Genomic DNA, 20,708 nt, shown 5'->3' on the forward strand with positions numbered 1-20,708 from the left:
TCAGGGGTGATATTAATGTTTACAAGAGTTAGAACAGACTTTAAAGACAGCCTGGCAGAGTGCCAGACACCAGCTCCCATTGTTTTTCTCAAAAGCCTGGGCACTGACCTGTCTTCCAAACAAGAGAACTTGAAAAATGCATGCATAATTGATTTTAAAAGCCATCCAGAATATATTCCCTTTCCATGTGGAAATGGAGACGTCAGAGAGTAAATGGAATAAAAGACTATATCCAGCCTTTCAAATTTAACCCAGGCATTTCTCCTTTCTGAGCATTCCTCTGGGTATACTCTTCCTGCTCATACTACCTCAGCAATCATAAAGCAAAAACAATACTACTGGAACTCACTGAACCTGGAAATTCAGGAATAGCAAGAAACATTTGCTTAAACAGCTCAGGTTCACTTGTGATTGTGTTTTCTCCTAATGAATATTCCATTATAACGTAGTCTTCACCCTCCATCTTTTCCCAGTCCTTTTCTGACTCCGTACTAAAGTATTAATGCTGCTGTATCTTCAGCGTGTGTTTGGCTGAGCAGAGCAGTGGTGGTACTGGACTGCAAATATAACCAGTATCTGACGCTTCACTTCTGACTTGCAGAAATTCTCAGAAAATGAGCAGAACTCAAATTGTGAAAGTTCATCACTTTCTGGAACATGTGAATACTCTTTATTTTGTAAAAAAAATTATTTGGATTCTGTCTCAATGGTCCACAGTATTGACTGTGTAGTCTTAAGTGGTCCAGCTAAATACAGCCAGTTTCTAATAAGAGGTCTGGGTTTTCTGTCTCAGATTTTGCCTCTGTGTGATTAGATTTTTTTTTTTAATGCTGCATTCCAATGTTGTCTTTAGTACTGTAGCTGTCAGTATTTCTTTCACCATGTCGGATACTATAGAGGTCATGTTCAAATGGACATGTAAATTTTGCACACATGTAAGGATTTTTCAGAAGACATTTATTGTCTCAGTCTGTGCCATCAAAGGATTCAGAGTCAAAGGGAACAGGAATGCGTTGCAGAATGATTGCTTATGGCCAGTCTTGCCTTGGGGAGGGCAAAAGTTACCGGTGGAAGTTAAAATCTCAGGAGAGTCAAACCCAGCAGCATATTTGCCTTCCTGTGGGTGCTTCAATACACAGCCGAGTGGTTTTCCTGGAGCAGACAGTGAAGGTGGGTTAGGCAGCAGACCTTGAGTTTTGGACTGAAGTGGTTCAGTGCTGCCATGCTTCAGTCCCTGCCGTGGGGTAAGGAGGAGCAGGGCAGAAAGGTGGGAATAGGGGCTCTGGAAAGCGATGCAGCTGATTTTCCATTTGTTTGGAAAGCCATACTCATGTATTGAATGATGACTTCTTCACAGTGCAGGATGTATAAGCTCTCTGTGTACCAATGATCATCCATTGCTAAAATTGCTGGTTTAGCTTTTAATGCAATAAAAAAGGACAGCACAAGTAATAACGGTCATGAGGAGTTGAAGAGCAAAAAACCCCAGCAGTTTTTTCAGTCTTTTTTTTTTTTTTTTGTAAATGTGACCCATGTTGCTAAGTGTATGCTCTATCATCTTTAACAGGTTTTACCTCTAAATATTTTATAAAGGACATTTTCAGATTGCCTTCCTCCTGCACAGCACTTAAATTCTAAATTCTCTTATGATAAATCGTTTATTGTGTATCTAGGCTTGAAGATTGCTAAGTCCAATTGGAACTAAATTCAAACATCGCCTGTTAAGATAACCTTACTCATAATTTCTGAAGGCAGAATTGACAGCTTTAAGTGTGCATGCCTTAAACAACAAAAAGACGTATTATATGAATGTGGGAGTAGGAGGACTGTAGTATTTCACTAGTGCTATCTACTCAGACTCTGGCTGGTTTTCAAACAATGAGCTAAGCCCTCCTATACACAGCAGAGGACAGTACAGGGTGTTGAGGGTTTAATCCTTACTTCATTGAGCACACAACGAAGTTCACGGTGACCTTTATTTTTCCCTAGTAAATACTTGTCAGTGTACGCAGACTTGGAATCAGTTTTCCATACAGGACTGTAATTTTTTTTCCATTCAGCAGAGATTATCAAGCCCGTGACAGACAAGCAAGAAACCTAGCTTTTCTGATCCTGAAGCCATATCTTCACACATAAGTAATGAGTAATACAATGCCAGTTTACATGTTTATTAAAAATATTGAGTGACTTCAACATGATTCACTGGTTTTGTTCTTTAACAGATTTGAAGTGATTTGCTTTGAGTTTAGTCTTCATACACTTGAGAAGTTTTTGTTGCATCTACAAATAAATCACAGTGATTCCTGGTCTCAGCTCTATACACATTTTGTGTCTTTTTATTTTGTCTTCATTACCATTGCAGTATTTAGAGGCATTTTGAAGTGCGTACAGCCATATAAATACATATTAAAAGTCTGCACAAAAAGCTTTGAAGCCATTAGTGTCACTTTTGTAGATAAGTACTTAGGGATTCTTAAATCCAGGGATTATTTGACTGCTTCCCATGTTGAGCCATTAAATCCTCCTGTGAAATATAATATGAATTTTTTGGTGATTGTGGATTAATTTATCACAGAGTTTAGCAGCAAACTCATTTGTCCTCACTGAAAGTTGAAGAGAGCTATTAAGTTAAGCAAATGGGAGGGCTTGGCTGATCCTCAGCTATGGAAGTAAGCAAGAATATGAAGAAAGAACAAACCTCTCCAGACACTTAATTTCTTATTTTTTAAAGTTCTTCTGAGAGGTTGATCCATAGCTCACTTCTGAAAGGGTTAAAGCCTCTGGCACAGTTTTGGTTGCTGAGAATAAAGCCTTTGAGGCTGTGAAGCCTAATGGAACTGTTGTAAAAAACTCGCTGTCTGCAGGAATGACTCCGCTTGCATATCAAACCCTTAAAAGCTGCATGTGAGCACATCTGCAAGGATGGGTTCTTCCAGTTTCTCCAGTCTTTTGTATTTCTCCAAATTGTATTGACTAATGTATCTTTTGTACTTTTGAGTACCAGAGGCCGGGGAAGAACTTTCCAGAGACATCTGTTGAAGGCAACTTAAAAATAGTATCATGATTATAGCTTAACATGCAAGGTAAAGGGAAGCTAGAAGATGGGATCTTAGTGTGTTGAATTGAAACCAAGGACTCTGTGGTCTTAACTCAGAAACAGCTCTTAAAATACTATAAAAATTGAAGGGAAATTACTGGGGACGTAAATTGCACATAACTGATACTTTTTCATATTGCATTTAACGTAATGCTGTGTTCTCTTATTTATTCAGTTACTACTGGAATTCCTTTCAGATGTTATTACTGTTATTTTTTGTAGACTGTACAGTGCTACTCAGCTCAGAAATGCCAGAACATAAATGGCTTCTGCAGTCTTAATTGCAGATATTGTATAGCACATGCTGTTGCATTTAATCAGCCCTCTTGCAACAGGCTGCAAAAGAACCTGCAAACTCAGGGGAGTGCGATGCAAACACTCCAGAAGGATGCTGAAGTGCAAGCCATTGCCAGCATACCAAAGCAGATAAGCCTCAAGCCTCCTAACAGAACTGCAGCATCTCCTGAGTGTGGATGCTGTAGCATAGAGCTTAACCTTTTCTAAAGACACACACACAAAAGGAGTCTTTTAAAAAAAAGTTGTTATGCACTCTATTTTAGGGCTAGCTAACCTTGTCTGTTAAGAAGTTTTTTCTAGAGTGTAACTTTGTTGGTTTTCTTGTGGCTTGAGCTCATTGCTGTTTTCCCTGACTGCTGTAGACGGAGAGAACAATTGTGTAATGGCGTACGTATTTGAAGACCATTGCCATGTCTTTGTTCATCCTTTTGTTGACTAAACTACCCAAGTTGGTTCATGTCTCTTCATCAGGCATGTGTGCTAACTCTAAATCCATCCTATATGCTTCTTTGTAGACCAAGTGAACCGGTTTTCCTTTCTAAAATGAAAATGCTAAGTATTTCAATATATTTATCATGTCATGCTTTTGCAGTGAAAAAGGCTCTTGTTTGTTTTTTTTTAACCTTTGGTCAGAGTAGGAGCCAACTGCTTTTGAATCCATGCTATGACAGTTTTGCATAGTCTCTGAAATCAGAACTCCAGAAAAAGTATAATCAAAAGCCTTACTAAATCAGCAGAGGCTATACAATACTCTTCTGTCCATCCATGAAGGCCTGCTGTTTTATTTTATTTTAGGATTCTTTTTTCAGTCTGTTTCATATGACTGCCATCATACATGCCTTTCCCCCCTGCGTTCCTCCTGGGTGGCCGCAGCATGCTTTCATCTTTTTATCACAGAGTTCCCCAGCGCACGTAGCAATAACGCTGGGCAAAAGGGCTACAGCATGTCTGAATTAGTAGCCTGCAAGTTTAAAACTGTGGATGGTGGAATGGATGAAGCACACTGCTTTGGAACAAATTATCTAACATATACTAGAGATTTTTTTGAGTTTATACTTTGACCAAATGTGGGTGTATTTTTCTGCAATCTAAAAAGCAAGGTTTTTGCAAATTAGTGTACCCCATTCTAAAACACGTGGGCAAGATAGCTATTCAGTGAAAATGTCAGAATCCTTTTTAGCATTAGCAAATATATTTTTTCCAATGTTTCTGAAACAGATAACGCACTTTTTAAAATTCAAACTAGCAAAAATTAAAAAAAAAAAAAAAAGCCTGGGGTATGTGCCTGCTGTTGAAATGGATGGAGTCAGTAAAAATTTTATGAAATTTAACATGGAAATTCTTGGTTTTTACACTACAGGAGTTTTTAGTCATTGTTTTTGTGCTGGTGTATTTTGTAATTCATCTCTAGTGTGGGAATACTTTGGAAAAATATACAAACCATTGCTGCTATGTACTGCAAGCTATGAGAGGGACACCTACATAACAATGCAAGGAGAATGAGAAGGTATAGATTAGAAATAATACGAACACGCTTCTGTGGTGTTCAGTAGCACAGCTCTCGCCCAGAGTTGTCAGTGCTTTCTGCAAGATGAGGCAGAGATGCAGGTGGTGTGGGATGATCTAGCACCTTCTCAGAAACATTTTGTGACCTTCAGGTTCCACTTGCTGTTCCAATAAAGTTTAGGTTTCTTGGAGGGACTTTTAAGGTTCTACTTAGCAAAGAATATTCATATTTTCAGTATATGAGTAATGCATTTGAGACCGGGTTACGGTATGTTGCCTCTGATGCTGGTGAGCACATCCCAGTTGATGTAACCAGGAACTGGCCCTAAAGCCTTGACTAACAAAAGCACTGGCACCAGAACTACACACATGGTTGTACAGCAAAAAGGATTCGCTTACACAGTTCCTACAATGCCGCAGTGTTTATAACAGAGTAGTGATGTGCTTCAATCGGATTGCACGGTTGAGCTCTTTGCCGGCGCTGTTCCTGCCGTGGTGGCCAGGTCCCAGGGCATGTGAGGAGCACCACCACCTTCCTGGTGACTTGTCATTAGGTCAGGGACCCGACCGAAAGAACATAGCCCTTCCATCTGCCTACACAGCAGAGATCAGTGAAAAGATGCTAAAGGAGTTATTTATCTTCCTTATAAAAAAAAGTGATTTAGAAAAGTTACAAGGTAATTAATATAAAAGATGGAAATAAGCAAACTCTTTTCTTTTATATTAGTATAGTGTTCAAATAACAGATTTTAGTTTCAATGTCTTTAAAAATTACTTTTTATCTTGATCATGCTCATTAGGTTAAGCTTTTGTTCAAGAATACTTACATGTGTTACCGTCTCTTAGAAATTTCTGTTTAAACAGTGTATTTATCTTGAACTTGATTTAACTTGTAATTATATTTAACTATATCTTAGTAATTCTATTGCTGTCATATGACCACACAGATGAAGTTAGAAGCAGTAAATGTGTATGGTCTTTTTTTTTTTTTTTTTTTTAACTGCAATACCTATTATACTGTAGATACTTATACAAGGTTATTGACAGGCACTTATACTGCAGTACACAATCTAGAAAATAAAAAGTGTGTATGTTCTTTCATTACTCCTTGCAAAAATTAAATTTCCCTCCTCCTTTTTTTCTTATAATAAGAAATAATTTAGCCTTTCTTCCATTTGCTAGCAGAAGGAAAAGGTCAGTGGGAAGAGAAGTTGAAATGTTAATGACTACTTTCTAACTGTGCTGATAGGTATAGGTTAAGTTTACAGTTATTTCTGGAACTAGAAACACAACAAAATATGAATAAAATATGAACACACAAAAAAATGAATAAAGAATTAAAAGGATGAGGATTCAAAGGTTTGGCAGGAAAACGTGACTAATCACACAATTGTACAGTGCAAGGTCTATCGTGAACTTTGAAACGGGTTAAATATGTTGTACGTTTTCAGTAAGATATTGCCATGCTGGCTTGGAGGTCTTTCAGTCATGTGGATTTGTTCTTTTCTGTGGTTTTGCGTTGTGGTTGGGGTTTTTTTGTTGTTGATTTTGTTTGTTTGTTTTGCGGTGTGTTTTTTTGTTGCTGCTGCTGTTGGGTTTTTTGAACCTGACTGAATTTTTTTGCTGAGGAGTTGCACTTAGAATAGAATGGCTCCCTTGGAGAAGTCTCTCCAAATTATTTCCTCAGTAAAACTGCTTGGTTTACGGTTGCTAACTTTCTTTTAAAACTACCTCAATATAAATTGTATATTAATGCTGTTAGATGTTTTCTTCTGACTGTCTCATTTCAGTTTGTTTAATTTGATACTGCTCTTTCGGTTGTACGTTTATTTGGACCCATCTCATGCCTCTTTGATGAGACACCTACGTCCACAAAAGTGAGAACACTTTTTTCACGCTAATTACAGCTGCTATGGTATAGCATGATCTTATATTAAATATCATGTTTCCTTCAGTAATTTTTTATATGTATTTTCAACCATTGAGGTTGCATTTATACTTGCATTTAAAGAGATAGTTTGTTTTACACTGCAGTGCTTTATCCTCTGTCTTGCATATTCTGTAACCTGCCCGGCCACAAGAAACATCCTCAGCTTTGAAAGTGCCTGTTACAGGACTCCGCTTTCTGTGAAAGGACCATCCATTCTGCACAGTGCATGAAGTCTATCTTTAGCAATGTACAATGCTTTTAACTTCTGCTATGTTGTCCCTCCATGAAAAACTGACAATTACTGTCTGCTTTGATATCTCTTCATCTTAGTATTTTTGAAGAATGTGAAAATGTTCACAGAGTTTTGTTGTGTTTTGTTTTGTTTTTTATTTGGCACCAAAAAATGTTAAACTTGATTTTTTTATTTTTCTTTTTACTCATTGGTTTTCAAAGCTTATCATATTTAGTTTTATCCACCATCTCTTTCATTGCATCAATCCATCTGCCAAGTATGTACTAATCCTCCTCAAAAAAATATGTGGGTTTTTCTCTGAGAACAGTAGTTTTATGGTTATTCTCCAGTACACTTGTGTATAATCCATAGAAGGAATATTATCCCAAACCAAATCTCTACTGGCATGAATTCAGTTTTTTAATCACTTTTATTGCACCATTTGTTCCATGGCAGTACTGTAAGCCTCAGTCAAGTCATTGTCCCAAGTACCTTCTGCGTAACTGCAATTCTCAGCTGAAGGTTTGCAGGCAGCAGTTTTTGAAATGAAGATAATCAACCTACTTGCAGGTTTCCTCTGAATTGAAATCATAGGGCTGAGAGCTTGGTATTTGTTGTAAACTCCAACTAGGTCTGTCTTTGTAAATGAAATCTGGGGCTGGGAGAGGAGTTTTTCTAGATCTGACTGAAAATATACGGAGCAGTATTGCTTACGACTGAAAATACAATGATCAAAATAAGCAACATCTTTTTTTGTTTTTAAGTTGGTGAATGCATAAGCATTGTTCATGACAAGACCTGAAGCAGAACCATGTACCTGATGTCCATGTAGCAAACTAGCCATTCCTAATTTCTGGAATTGAAATACAATTTGAAGTAATTTGCAGGTTGATTTTTTTGTTGTCATTGTTCTTGCCCATGTCTTTTACAGAAGTAAATTCCACACAGATCTGTGCTGAAGCCTGAGGAATATTGTGTTATTACCGCTCTACTGACTGAGCAGCTCTTATTAACTCTGATTTGCTCCGCACAATGTGTTGTCCTTTTTACCAAATGCAGATCATACATGTTTTATATATTGTTCTGCAAAGATATATGCAAAAAGCTGAGCAAAACCAGAACTTTGTAATCCTATTCCTATTGACTTTTTAGTTAAGTTCACAAAAGATCATGGACTGGTAATATACGATGCTTTCTGTCTTATCAGAACACCTTAACTGATGCAACGATGATAATCTGAATTAGGTCATAGGACCCTGCTTCTAACTTGTTGACTTCTAATCTGACCAACTGTGACAGAATACAGAACATGAATAAAGACATTTCACAACTCATCTTTCTTGTAACGGAGCTGGTTGCTATCAGACCTTTCATTTCCTATGGTGAAAAGGGAATGGAGCCACTTTATGCAGGCCACATATGCAAGTGAGAGAAAGCACCAACATCCTGAGTTTTATGCCTTCTTGGGCTGTTCACTCCAGTTATCTGCTCTTCTGTTCGGCTAGCAAATAAATATTATGACCTGGCTCAAAACCCTTGATACCTATTTATTTTATGCTTAGTGCATTTAGGCTCTATCTTACTCTATTAAAAGGCAATAATGCACTTTCTTCCTTTTCTGTAACCTCATTATGTTGTTACTAAATCCACTCAATCATACCAGTGCCAGTCTCCTGAGACTGCTGTGAGAAAACATTTTTTTTTAATAGTTCCAAGAATGAGGCCTGGGGAATAGGCTGCTTTGATGAGGACATATAGCTTTCCAGAGATCTACTATGATGATGAGTTTGGTGGAGCAAATGGAATATTTTGTTGGATTTCTAATGTTTTCTGGCAGATATGTTGGTAACAACCTGGAGATTTTCCAGACTAGTCAGCAGCCTTATGAAGCCTTTTAATTCCCATGGTCAATTAAGCACAAAAATATTTTGCTTTATTTGCACGCAAGTATTATTGATTAGACAGCCACTAAATTTCATTCTGTTAAAATTAAAGTGTAAATTCAGTAAGAACAGATATTCCTGGAGATAAACTTTATGAAAAGTATTGCATAAAGTTTTAGAATGAAATCACTATTTAAAGATATTTACTTTTCTTAACTGTGCTTTTAATGGCAAGTAGACCCCTGGGCAGAAAACCCCCATTCTGCTTGTCTGAGCTGTCCCTTACTTTAAAATTGTATTTGTCTCACCTTTGTCAGGAAAGACCAAATTTATTTGCTATTATCTGCAAATTAGACACTTAAAAACTCTTAAAGTGCATCTCACTGACATGGGTAATGTCAGGAAAGTCTATGATCTTGTTTGTGATAGTAATTGTGAGACAATCTCAAAGTTTTGTACAAAAGGAGGAGTATTCTGTAACGTGTTAAATTTGGTGTGAGTCCTGCCTTACCCAGGCTTTTGTATTTAACTTGAATACAATTTTTGTAAACAAACAAACAAACAAACAAATCCATTTTTCCTTTCCATTTTGACACTTTTCAAAATCCATAAACTAAAATCTCTTTCATTAAAAGTAATTTCCTTGTGGAGAAGATGAAGTCTTAAAGCAGCTCTCAAACAGAAAGCTTAGATTTGGGTCCTGTGTTAGATAATCTACTTGAAAAGGTGAGGGTGTGAGAACTGCTATTTTCAAAAGTTAGCTAAATCATCTTGGTTCCAAAGTAGGTAGTGTGGTTGTACTTAGTTGGGAATACTGACAGTTTTTTATGTGTATACGTAGCAATCCATACCATACAGGGGCCTAAAAGACTTCAAGTAAGAGATATTGGGGCCAACACGTGGTGGTCCGCAATGGAAGCCTTCATTTTTCCCTTATCTGTGAGCAGAAGGTATAACAGGGCTGCTGGAGGTCTCATGAGCTCATGAGATAAATGTCTTGATTTGCCCCACAACCCCCAAGATAGGTGTCTGATCATGTTCCAACACACAACCCTTAAGTATGGGCATTTTATTGGCTGCTTTTATAAATCTTGCGATGTGGGACAACATTTTGTACATATGTACTTTCAAATCGCAAATGAAAACATGCTTATACTTATCTTTTTTTTTTTATTTCTCTTGACCTGTGAGTTGATTATGTAATGTTTATCAAAGGTAAAGCTGTTCAAAGGAATAGACCTCATATTTTACAGCTGATCATTACGGGAATTATCCCAATAGGCACCATGTATGACCAAGGCCAACCTCCTACTATATTTAGCAGAGCTTTATGCAGCTTGCAAGCAATTATTTAATTCCAGTAGTTGAATTTCTTACAGCTTCCACAAGGAAATATGTCTTTGTTTCACTGTACTGAGCGGGAGAGGTATATAATAGAAGAAACATTATTTCTGATTCTCTGTGAAAGCGCTGTAGTAGGTCTGTGTGTGGCAGTTTGGTTGGTTGTTGTTTACTCTACATTTAGTACAGTTACAAGAAAAATAAGGCCGTGATTGTTTGAAAAGACTTGGCAATCAAAGTTGCAGAAACAGAGAATCCTGTTTGCAAATGTAACTTAAATGGGAGGAATGTCTTCAACGTTCTTTAAATCCTTTGGGTTTGTTGCATTGTTACTTTGCTTCCCCTGGCACACGGGGAAGGTGCCTAGGTGAAGATGGTGTCCCTAGGGAGTGGAGAGTTCTGTGTTCATGGGGATGTCGAATGCCAACCCAAACATGAATATCAAGCTTAAAAATAGTAAACCAGTTATTCACGAGTTTTCCAGCAGAGTTTCTCTAGGGATCATTTTTAAACCTAGCTGGTATTTGCAGTAGTGACCTGGAAGTATATGTCAAATTGTCTCTGCACTGTCATGCAGAGGTCGCGAGGACTGAATCCCTTACTAAATTGGGTGCTGGCCAATGGTGTTTCACCACAGAAGCTGGAGACTTTTCCTGGGAAACAGTGTCTCAGAAAGGGATTTTTATTTTTGCAAGAGGCAGCTATTTATAAACAAAATAAATCACTGTCTGTGGAAGGTCTATAGCCAAAAGGACTACTGTGACTTTTTAACTCTTTCTGTTTGCTGTTGTTACAGTGCTATTGGAAAGTTGAGTGCCACTCTATTGTTAAGTCAAGAAAAAAAGCTGAAATATTGATAAGGTTTCATTAGCCTTCCTTAGACTTCCACATTGAAGTAGTTCTTTCTAAACGGCTAATCAGAAAAAAAAATGATCTGGTATCAAAATCTATGATTATCTAAATAAGTAAAGGAATTGTTTTCTATTTCTTTATCTAATGGATAAAGTTCTATAAAATAAGAAACCAGAAACTGAAGGTTGCACAAAATGTTAATACCATTTGCAGGATGTACAGGGGAAAAATACACCATCTCTGAAACCTGTTCTACCAGGATTCAGTAGTTTTTAAATAATTCCTAATTGAAGTAACCATATTTTTTTTTTTATATCCTGTTGTGTGTGTTTTCTTGGAGAACTTTCAGATGATCCAGCCAGTTCCTTTCCCTTTCATTAGCTATGCTTCTTGGTTGAAGGTTATTGCTCACATGTCTAACTTGAGAGGAAAAAAAAGGCTAGGAGGAGTATAGGCATTTACAATTTACTTAATGGTTTATGTTCCTCTTTTCACAATACTTAAAAGAGCAAAAGTTTGAAGGAAAATCATGGTATGTAGTGGAACCAGTCTTCAAAAGCATGATTGATGATATCATTAAACCTCATATGATTTTATAAACATCTTCATAAATCAATGTTATTTGTGTAGTGGGATGAAACTGGAAAACACCATCACAATAACTGACTTCATTCAGGATGTATTTTTTGGCTAGCCTAGGAGTTACACTCATCTGAGTGGCTACACTTGAAGCATTTGATAGGAGTGATGTTTGACTTGATTATCTTAAAGGGTTTTTTTCCAACTTAAATGATTCTTTGGTTCTATGTTGACCTGTTCACTTCATAATGGAAAAAGCAGTTAGTGATCTGAGAAAAAAACACAAAACAAACACCTTAGAAAACTTGAATTCATGAGATTTCATGTCATACTGATAGTATTGAAGAGAAATACAGTTCATCCTTGAATACTGTTTCCTCCCATGTTTAGTGTATGTCTTGGTTGTGTGATTTTTTTTCTCCTCAAGAAAAGGATTGGTTAATTTTCTCCAGTTTTGATGAGGCTTTTAGGTGTTTTTGATATAACAATACTAGATGCTGGGGTTTTTTCCTTCCGTAAGAACATAAAATGAAGTCAGAGGTTATCCAGTTTGGTTCTACTTTGCTATAAAAAAGGAAAGCATGGGTGCATTCCTGAATTAGTCAAATACAAGTCTGATACGTGACACTGAATACCTTACATATTTGTTGAGGTATTACAAATAGGTAAGAAAACTTTGCTGTTACTGAAATAATTCATTATGTCTTCATATTTAAGTATCTTTTGGTTATCGTTTTTCAGAATTTAGTAGAGTAATTATCCTACATTAGGTTTTCATTTGTAGGTTGCAGATGCCAATCAGAGTAAGATTATTTAGCAGTAAGTACCTGTTACATTCACTGAGTATTGAAAACTAAAAGCTCTTCACAATTGAGCTGTTTTATACTTGATATTGTAGAAATAAGTTTTCACATTAAACTTAAATGTCATGAAAACCATTGCAAGCTTTTCTTCATGTTTTATGTGATTAAAGATTCTAATTATGATGATGCTTTTGACAGCAACATTTGAGATTTATCAACTTCTCAGTCTGTTATAGTGTGTTTTACGAATGACATTTCATTTTAATTAGTGATGTATGGTATGTGAAGCCAAAGGCTTTACAGAAGTTTTTTTACAATTAAGAAGGTATTTTTATCAAGCAAACTTGTGATGACGTGTAGTTGCTAAGACCTGCATGTTGCTGATAGCGATTGTGAACATTATTATATAGCATAACTCTATAAAGCTGATGCTATTGATTTGATTTAAAGTGTAGCTATGCCTGGTTTATGCTGGATTAAATGGGCAGTAGTTACTAGGCTCTTCTTTTTGAAATTAGCACCGGTCCAGCCTTGTTAAGTGTGCTTCCAGCACTGGGTTAACAATGCATATGGAGTAGCTGTCAAACTTGCCTCATCTAAAATCAGGAGCAAATTAAATGCAAATATACAATGATTTTTTTTTCTCTTAATAGTAAAGACATGATTGACTGTATCTGTATTTCACAGAATAAGGCATAGGAGAATTTTTCCTCCATGTCTCTAATGTCCAAAACCTGGAGACGACTGAGAGCTGGCTTCACTTACAATCTTTCTAGATGGGCATAGTGTTGAGTGTGCATTAAATCATGCATACTGATTTAACGATCAGAAAACCTCGTTGTACTCTAGCTCCATCTCTCCTGTCTGCCTGCTCTGCCAGGAAGCTATGAGAAGATGTAGTACAGCTGGCTATTCTGGCTTTGAGCCATACAGGGATTTGCCTACAGAACAGGAATCCCCAGCTTCCTCTCAGAAAGAACATTTTCCAGGGCAGAAGTGCTAAAATAAAAGGTAGGATCTGATTAAACCATAAACTTTAACCACCTTTTTCTCCGACATGAGAGATTTCTGTACTCATGCTATACTCATTTTCATACTGATGGTAAGTGCCAGAGGAGTATTTTGTAGGCAAATGACCAATAAATGCAGATAGAATAGAAAAAAATAGTGTGTTCTTTCTTGCTAAGTATATACATGTGTTTTAGTGCAGATCCAAATATCCCTGGATGAGGTCTGTGTAGCAAAGTTCTAGCTGGAAAGGTACAGATTCTAGGAAACACCTCTACAGAGAAAAGAGGAAGGAATAAGAATAATTTCAGTAAATCAGTTTAGTTGACCCAGTTGGTGATGTCAACCACAAGTTATTTGTGTGCCAGAGCTGGGTAAACATTGGCACGCAACAGCAAATGCCACCAAAGCTCACATGTCACAGAACTGGGCTCTGACACACTAGCAGAGAACGAATTAGGTTGTTAAATTTGAGTCACGAAAGGAATCATACTACTAGTGTAACAGCAAATGTGCTCTGAGGTTACTTTGCTGTGACTCACTCTCACCAAGCAGAAGCAGCATGGTATTAAGGAATCTGTTAGAAATGACACAGAGAAATATACAGTGAGAGAGAACGAAGGGGAGTACTTTTCTTTTAAATTGAGACTGTGCCTCATAAAAGAATTACACTCTTTTTTTTATTATTTTTATATGTATCACTTCAATTGTTTTTAAAATTGAATGACAGTTTGTGTTATTTGCATAACTGTAAATTTCTTTGGTAATAAAGTGGTTCATCTTGCTACACACAGTGACTCCAGTACAGATGCAAGAAACATTATTTTTATTTTTTTTTTGGCAACAGTAATAATGATGTGATAGGGTCCATAATTGCTGACAATGGTTAAAGCCATCTAGAACAGTTATGAAATAAATCCTTTTATATATTATTCTGTATTACCCATGGCTCTGTTGAAGTACTGTGGGCTTCAGTCCAATAAACAAGTCCATTTAGGAAGTGCTAGAAAGGATACCTCTGGGAAAGCATTTCTTCGCCAGTAGCAAAGCAGAGAGGGTCTGTAGCATTGCTGGGGTCCGTGCTGAGCCCCGTCTGTGCTGTGGCCCAGTGCTGCTGCGTGCCCGGCTGGCACAGAACGTGGGTTTCAGAATCGTTAAGAAGCAGTCCTTTCTGCCCATACCTGTTCAGAGACCTGTTCTGAATCAGAAGAGGCTTGCCTCTATCTGCCTGAATTTCCTTAGTTAAATTAATAATCTGTCTGACCAAGAACAGTGCCACCATGCTGCAGACTGGGAGGGCTGTCCTTGGTGGACTCATGAAATCCATTTCTCGATAGAGCAGCGCTTAGAATGAAGCAAAGCATGTTCGGTCAGCTGGGGGAAGTTTTTAAATGAAAGGCCTTTTTAAAACCTTAGCTGTTATAGTTAAATATGGGGAGTACCCTGCTAATCAAAGGACCTTCTTTGTGGACTCACCTGTTGAGATTTAGATAAGTGAGAGGCTCGCTGAGTGTGACATCCTTCCTTGAGTGGCACAGATGTTGATAGAGAAAATTCCTTGCAAATTTACGGCACTCCAAGCAGCAGAAATGTTTAGATTGCTTATTTCTTTCCAGCACGGAGAGAGGTAGTATATATCACTGAGAGACTAAGATGTATAAGAACACGCTGCAGAGTTAAATTGTGCTGTCAAGCAGAGAAATAGTGTGGTAAAACAGACTCTGCACTGATCCTGGACATGGTGTACAGCAGTGACAGAAGATCTGCTGATGCTGTACAGACAGGAGGCTTTAGCACGCTTCATAGCAAACCCCATGTATTTAATCTTCCTCGGCATTGTAACCATAGGTGTTCTGTGGTTTTTTTCCTCTGCCTTATGTTTTTGATAGAGGTGCATATTAATGTGTATTTCTAATCTTCATTTATGTTAATATCCTTGTACATAAAGATTTGTCAGATATCTGGGGGACTGTATTTTTTCTTCTGTGGTGTGTTTCTGTGTAGCTCACTTTGACGGGAAAGGCAGCAGTCTCTCAGAGGCCGCGTTGTATTGGTTTTGGTGGAACAACTTGAGGCATTTGAACAAGAGAGTAGCAAAAATTTATGGCACTAACTTCTGCCCCTGTCTACTGGGTCTGGCTGCGAGGGAGTTAGTTGTCTTCACAGCAGCTCCTGTGGTGCTGTGTTTCAGATCTGCAACTACAACACGGTTGGTACCCCCCCCCGCCCCCCCCCCCCAGTGCTTTGGTTAGTGCTGAGCAGTGCTTGTGCAGCATCATGGCCTTCTCTTTTTTTCCTAGTGCTGCTCCATAGTGATATATTAATATCCTTTTCAGTATATTAATAGAGAAGTCATACTGTGTGTTGGTGAAGTAATAAGAAGCAGTTAACAGTCTGAAGGTCAGGGACAGCTAGATTCATCAGAACTCAAAATCAGCTGCATTTCAAAGGAGTTGTTCATGAATCCTTCAGGAAACTCGTGAACATCTTTTGCTTGTATTGCATTTTGTTTGGTTGGTTTTTTGAGGAGTTTTGTTTCTACCACTGCATTAAAATTCTGTTTAACAACCATAACGTGGATGATGCTAGGTGCTGTTGTTTGCTTCTGAATGCCTGTATGACGTATGCACCACAGAATCATCAGATTTAGGATATTGCGATTTCAAATTGTGGGGTGTTGATGGAAGGGTAGGTGAAGAATACCTGGATTTTTTTTCCCAATTCTGTATTCTTTTTTGAATTTAACTGTTTTAAACATTTCTGTTTTGTTGGGACATTGCTTGTTAAGTGGATGAATCAACTTGCATTTTCATAATTAGCTATCATTCGTTGTCGTTGCCTAATATGGCAGAGCTCACATTCTTTTTCTTTGGGCTTTTTCAGGTATGAATACAAGCAAGAGTGAGACGGTGAAAGAGCATCCATTAAAACCCTCTCGAAGATCCATGCCATGCCTAGCCCAGAGCCAAACACATCCTCAGAGCCTGAGCAAGCATTCGTCGTTCCTGCAGCCAAACTGTGTGCAGCCACAGCCCCGGCCTCAGCCTCTCAGTGCAGGGACATCTACAGCTACCGTGGATGTAGTGTCGGAACGAGGTAGGGGATTTTTCTCTTTAGGAAGCTTCATCCACAACTGGAAATAGAAGTGATCTATGGGAATATCACCGGAATTCTTCTGATGTCTTACATATTTTTTTTTAGCATTTTTCATTAAATTATAGGGGCATCTGATGAGCTTTGATTTGTTCAGATATGTACAGTTTGTTGGAGAGATATTTTTGCACAAAACAGCTAGAAGAATCTTGGCACTGAGTTCTTGAGTGAATCTCTACAATGTTTGAAGTGAGGCTTAAACTAATTTTTCTGAATTACAAGATTATTTCCTTCTCACTGAAAACAAGACAAAGAAAGTGCTCCTGTAGGCTAGGGAAGAGCACGAAGGTTTCTGTAGCCTGTCTTGGGAGAGAAAGAAAAAAATAAATATTAAGCCTTTGGCAAGATATGTCTTTACAAACATGTAAGAGCAGATGCATTCATTCATGAATAGCAGAATCAAGGAAGAGTGGTTATGGAGATAATGAGAGGAAGGTGAGCTAATCCCTAATAATTTTAGCTTGTGTTGGACAAAGGAACTGCTTTGCTTTTAGGATTTTTATTTTAACAGATAAACATGCCTTAACAGAGAGACTAGTCTAGCTGGAGATCCCAGTCACTGTGTGTGTCACCCGTTGCCAACTGTTGCCATACAGGATTGCCAACTGTGCGTGAACCTTTAGAAAATAAATAAACCTGGCTGGCTTCTGCTACTGAATTGTGATAAGTCCTTCCCTAATGTTGATAAGCACTAATTATTGCTCTAGTAGTTATTTCACTGAGTTAAACTTGTCTCAGGAATAGAATGAAAGCCATTGGAAAGCACTCTTCTGAATTTAATTTTAAAGATTTTCATTTGAGTCACTGACAGCTTTAAAAAGTATATCTCATACTTACAAAATGCATGTGAATGCTGATATGAATATTGGATTTATTGCAGCTAAAGTGATGGAGACTTTGGAAAACAACTTGCTTAAGCTATCTAATACAGAATACAGCGATCCATTTTTAGGTAAGTTTCTGTCTGAACTGAAATAATAATAAATTAATGATTCTTCAGTTACACTTGCAGTATTTAAGTGTGGAAGGGCCCTATTTACCCTGAACTGTCATGTTTTTTTAAGAGGAGACTAAATGTGACTAAAGAAATATGTGCTGTCATAGATTTCCTGATACTTTCTCACCTTTTAGACTAATAGCAAACAGGGAATAAAGGCAAAGCAGTATTTTTTTCATGCACTGTGTAACCTTTTCCTATAACAATCCTTCATAACACAACCACTTTGAAGCATGTATTTGAAATTCCATTTCAATAGTTACTATTATTCCATTATTATTGTTCCTGTATAGGCATGTTATTCAGTATTGTCATTGCTACAGTTGTTATGTGGCTGGTTTTGCTTCAGATATTCATGTAAAAAAGGTGTTCCAATTTGGAAAAAAAATAAATTAAAAAATGCAGAAAAATAGCTATAATTCGGGCATATTTATACCTGCATTAATACCATTTTGATACCTTAATTAAGTCAAAGAATGTAGGAAAGGAGTAATTCTTAGAATGATTCCATGCTTGCAACTGCAAAATGAGTCTGCATATACACACAAATAGTAATTTGCAAGTTCTAAAATTAATTAATTTTGAAATTCTCTGGCTGTGTATTACCCACCTGAAGTACACACAGATATTGCTGCACCTTGCACAACTACTGTGATAGATCTTTTTGCTCAGTCAATGTAGCATCAAACTAGAAATCGTATCTTCATGCTGAAGGAAAGCAATCTGCTTTCAGAAAGCTGTTTCTGCTCACCTCTCACATGTTTTAGCATCGATTTTTTTTCTTGATGCTCAAAATATATGATGGATAAGAGGCTCTTCAAGATCTCCTAAAGAGGTAGCTACTGGAAATCTGAGTGAAATTGATACTTCCTCCAAAACAAATTCAAAATGTTCTGAAATCATGATGTGGACCAAAAATTTGGCGTAAGATTTTTATAAAAGAATCACGTGTCTCAGTAAGGTTCAAGTTGAAGCTACAGCACTCTGTCAGTGTAATTGGGCTTATTAGATAGGCAAGCACAGATACTAGAAAATTTCACTTTTATAATTTCCTTTAATCTTTTTTTAATATCCTGCTCTATTTTTTACTAATGGCTCACACATACATGGGCTGATATGATTGGATATTTATATATGGCAACAGTATTTCTTTTCTCATAGTAAGCAATCCACTATTTTTCATTCACATCACCTAGTTTTAACCTGAAATGAAAAGTGGAGGGCTCAGTGACTGAGGAAAAGGTAGTTTGAGCCTCATCAGCTCAAAATTGTATTAAACTGGTGTGGATGGTTCTCCTCTTCTGACTACAGCTATACTCTTTGAAGAGACAGAAAATATTTAAATGGTAGCCCTTTGTTGACTTGATTCATTGATTTGCCTGTGTTAATTGAGTGAATCCCAAATCAGAACACTGAAATCTTTGAAGTTATTGTGTATTTACAGACTTATAATTGGTTAGGATGTTCAGCTACAAGCAAGAAAGGAAACAGTGTTTATAAATAAATGCCTGAAGTCAGTAGTAAGAATTGCTTTAGATAAAAATCAGCATTATTAGTTAGGCTCAGGAAAAAAAATCTTCATTTTTTTAAATTCACAAAGAGAAATCGAGGACAGTTAAAGGGGAATTTTTAAAAAAATGGCCTTTCTATAAACCTTCAAAATACAGTTTGTTTGTCTTTGACGATCATATTGATGTGGGTAAGAATTTGTTTGCAAGACTAAAATTTTTTATTTTATCCTGAACGGGATGACAGGGGAAAGGAGGCAAAAAAACCCCAAAAACCAAACAACGTATACTGCTGCTTGATCACTTGATCACCAAATAGGCGTAAGTGATGCAGCACTGCTGCCTGCTTTAGTCAGTACTCCGGCACTTTGGAGTTTGCAAAGTAGGCTGATTAATGGGTATCATCATCTTAGTGAACCTTTTCAAACAGCTCTCCTGATAACCTGAAAGAATACTGGATTAAGTGTATATGGTGAATTTTTAATTAGGCAGCATCATGGAACTGTACATAAAATAGGCTAAATGATTTTCTCCTTTTCCAGAGTTCTGTCCATAGACAAACTATAATTTTGTGAGAAGGGGATTAACATCAGATGGGCATCAGATGAAAGACTTCACTGGAAAGTTCTCTTTTATTTCATTTGACTATAGATGAGGCCATTAATCGTAGGACTTGTTTGGTTAGTGACATCGATGGCTTTATAAAGTAAGAAGATAATGTATTACACCTTTGTTACTGCTAGCACAGACAAATGGGATCAAGGGCATTATGGATTTATGTTCTTTTTCTTGCCAGTTTTAGGTGGTAAGTAGTGTTTTTAGTCTGAGGAATCAGAAAATGTGCACTGAGCTTCTGTAACATATAACAAGCTATGAGGTTTCAGAGACACTGGAATGCTCAGTGATTAGCCAAAACTTTACGAGAGTTTCCACCCCGTGAAGGTTATGATCAGGGCTTTTGCATCTGACCTAGGTGGAAATCACCTATTGCTTGGATGTGGACATTAAGTAAAACATTTCTCAAAACATTTCTCAAAGCGTGTCTGTAGAATTTGGTGTTCAGTCCAGTGCAAAATCATGTTATTACCTCTCCTTCCTTGAAAAAGTGGTTTCTTTTCCAAAGTGTTTGCATCATGGAAGACTATAAAGTTCTTGCTGAAGTGACCTTCATCACTTGTTGGGACTTAAGTCCACAAAAGGATGACATTAAGATCAGAGTTCCCAGTTCACTGAAGAACGTTAATCCCTCCAGCTCCACTGCAGCTTCTTTTAAGGTTTTTACTCAACAAATGAATGGAAGATTCCTGCTTTTTGACTGTTCTGAAAATGCTTTTTTATCTGAGAACTTCTCCAAGAGACCAAGAGGCTTGCTAACCAATATAATATAGTTTAAAAACTTAATTACAGTGAATTTCTTCTCAACAAGACACATTCATTTTTGTCAACTCATTTAGCTGAAAGTAGCTAGTCAAATCCTATAACCACATGGGGGAATTCTCTGAACAAGCTTTTGACGAGAACA

General features: G+C 37.3%; 1 protein-coding gene across 3 annotated transcripts in view; it reads left to right on the forward strand.

The window, feature by feature from the left end:
* The window catches only part of ANO3 (anoctamin 3), a 207,844-nt gene that overhangs the window by 99,951 nt on the left and 87,185 nt on the right, over positions 1-20,708 (forward strand). For all 3 annotated transcript variants that reach the window (XM_056354931.1, XM_056354932.1, XM_056354933.1), the window contains exons 2-3: positions 16,412-16,624; positions 17,562-17,633. In XM_056354931.1, coding sequence (XP_056210906.1) covers positions 16,412-16,624; positions 17,562-17,633 — 285 coding nt within the window. The remainder of the gene's footprint in view (positions 1-16,411; positions 16,625-17,561; positions 17,634-20,708) is intronic.

This window comes from Falco biarmicus, chromosome 10 (assembly GCF_023638135.1).
Source record: "Falco biarmicus isolate bFalBia1 chromosome 10, bFalBia1.pri, whole genome shotgun sequence".
Taxonomy (NCBI): Eukaryota; Metazoa; Chordata; class Aves; order Falconiformes; family Falconidae; genus Falco; species Falco biarmicus.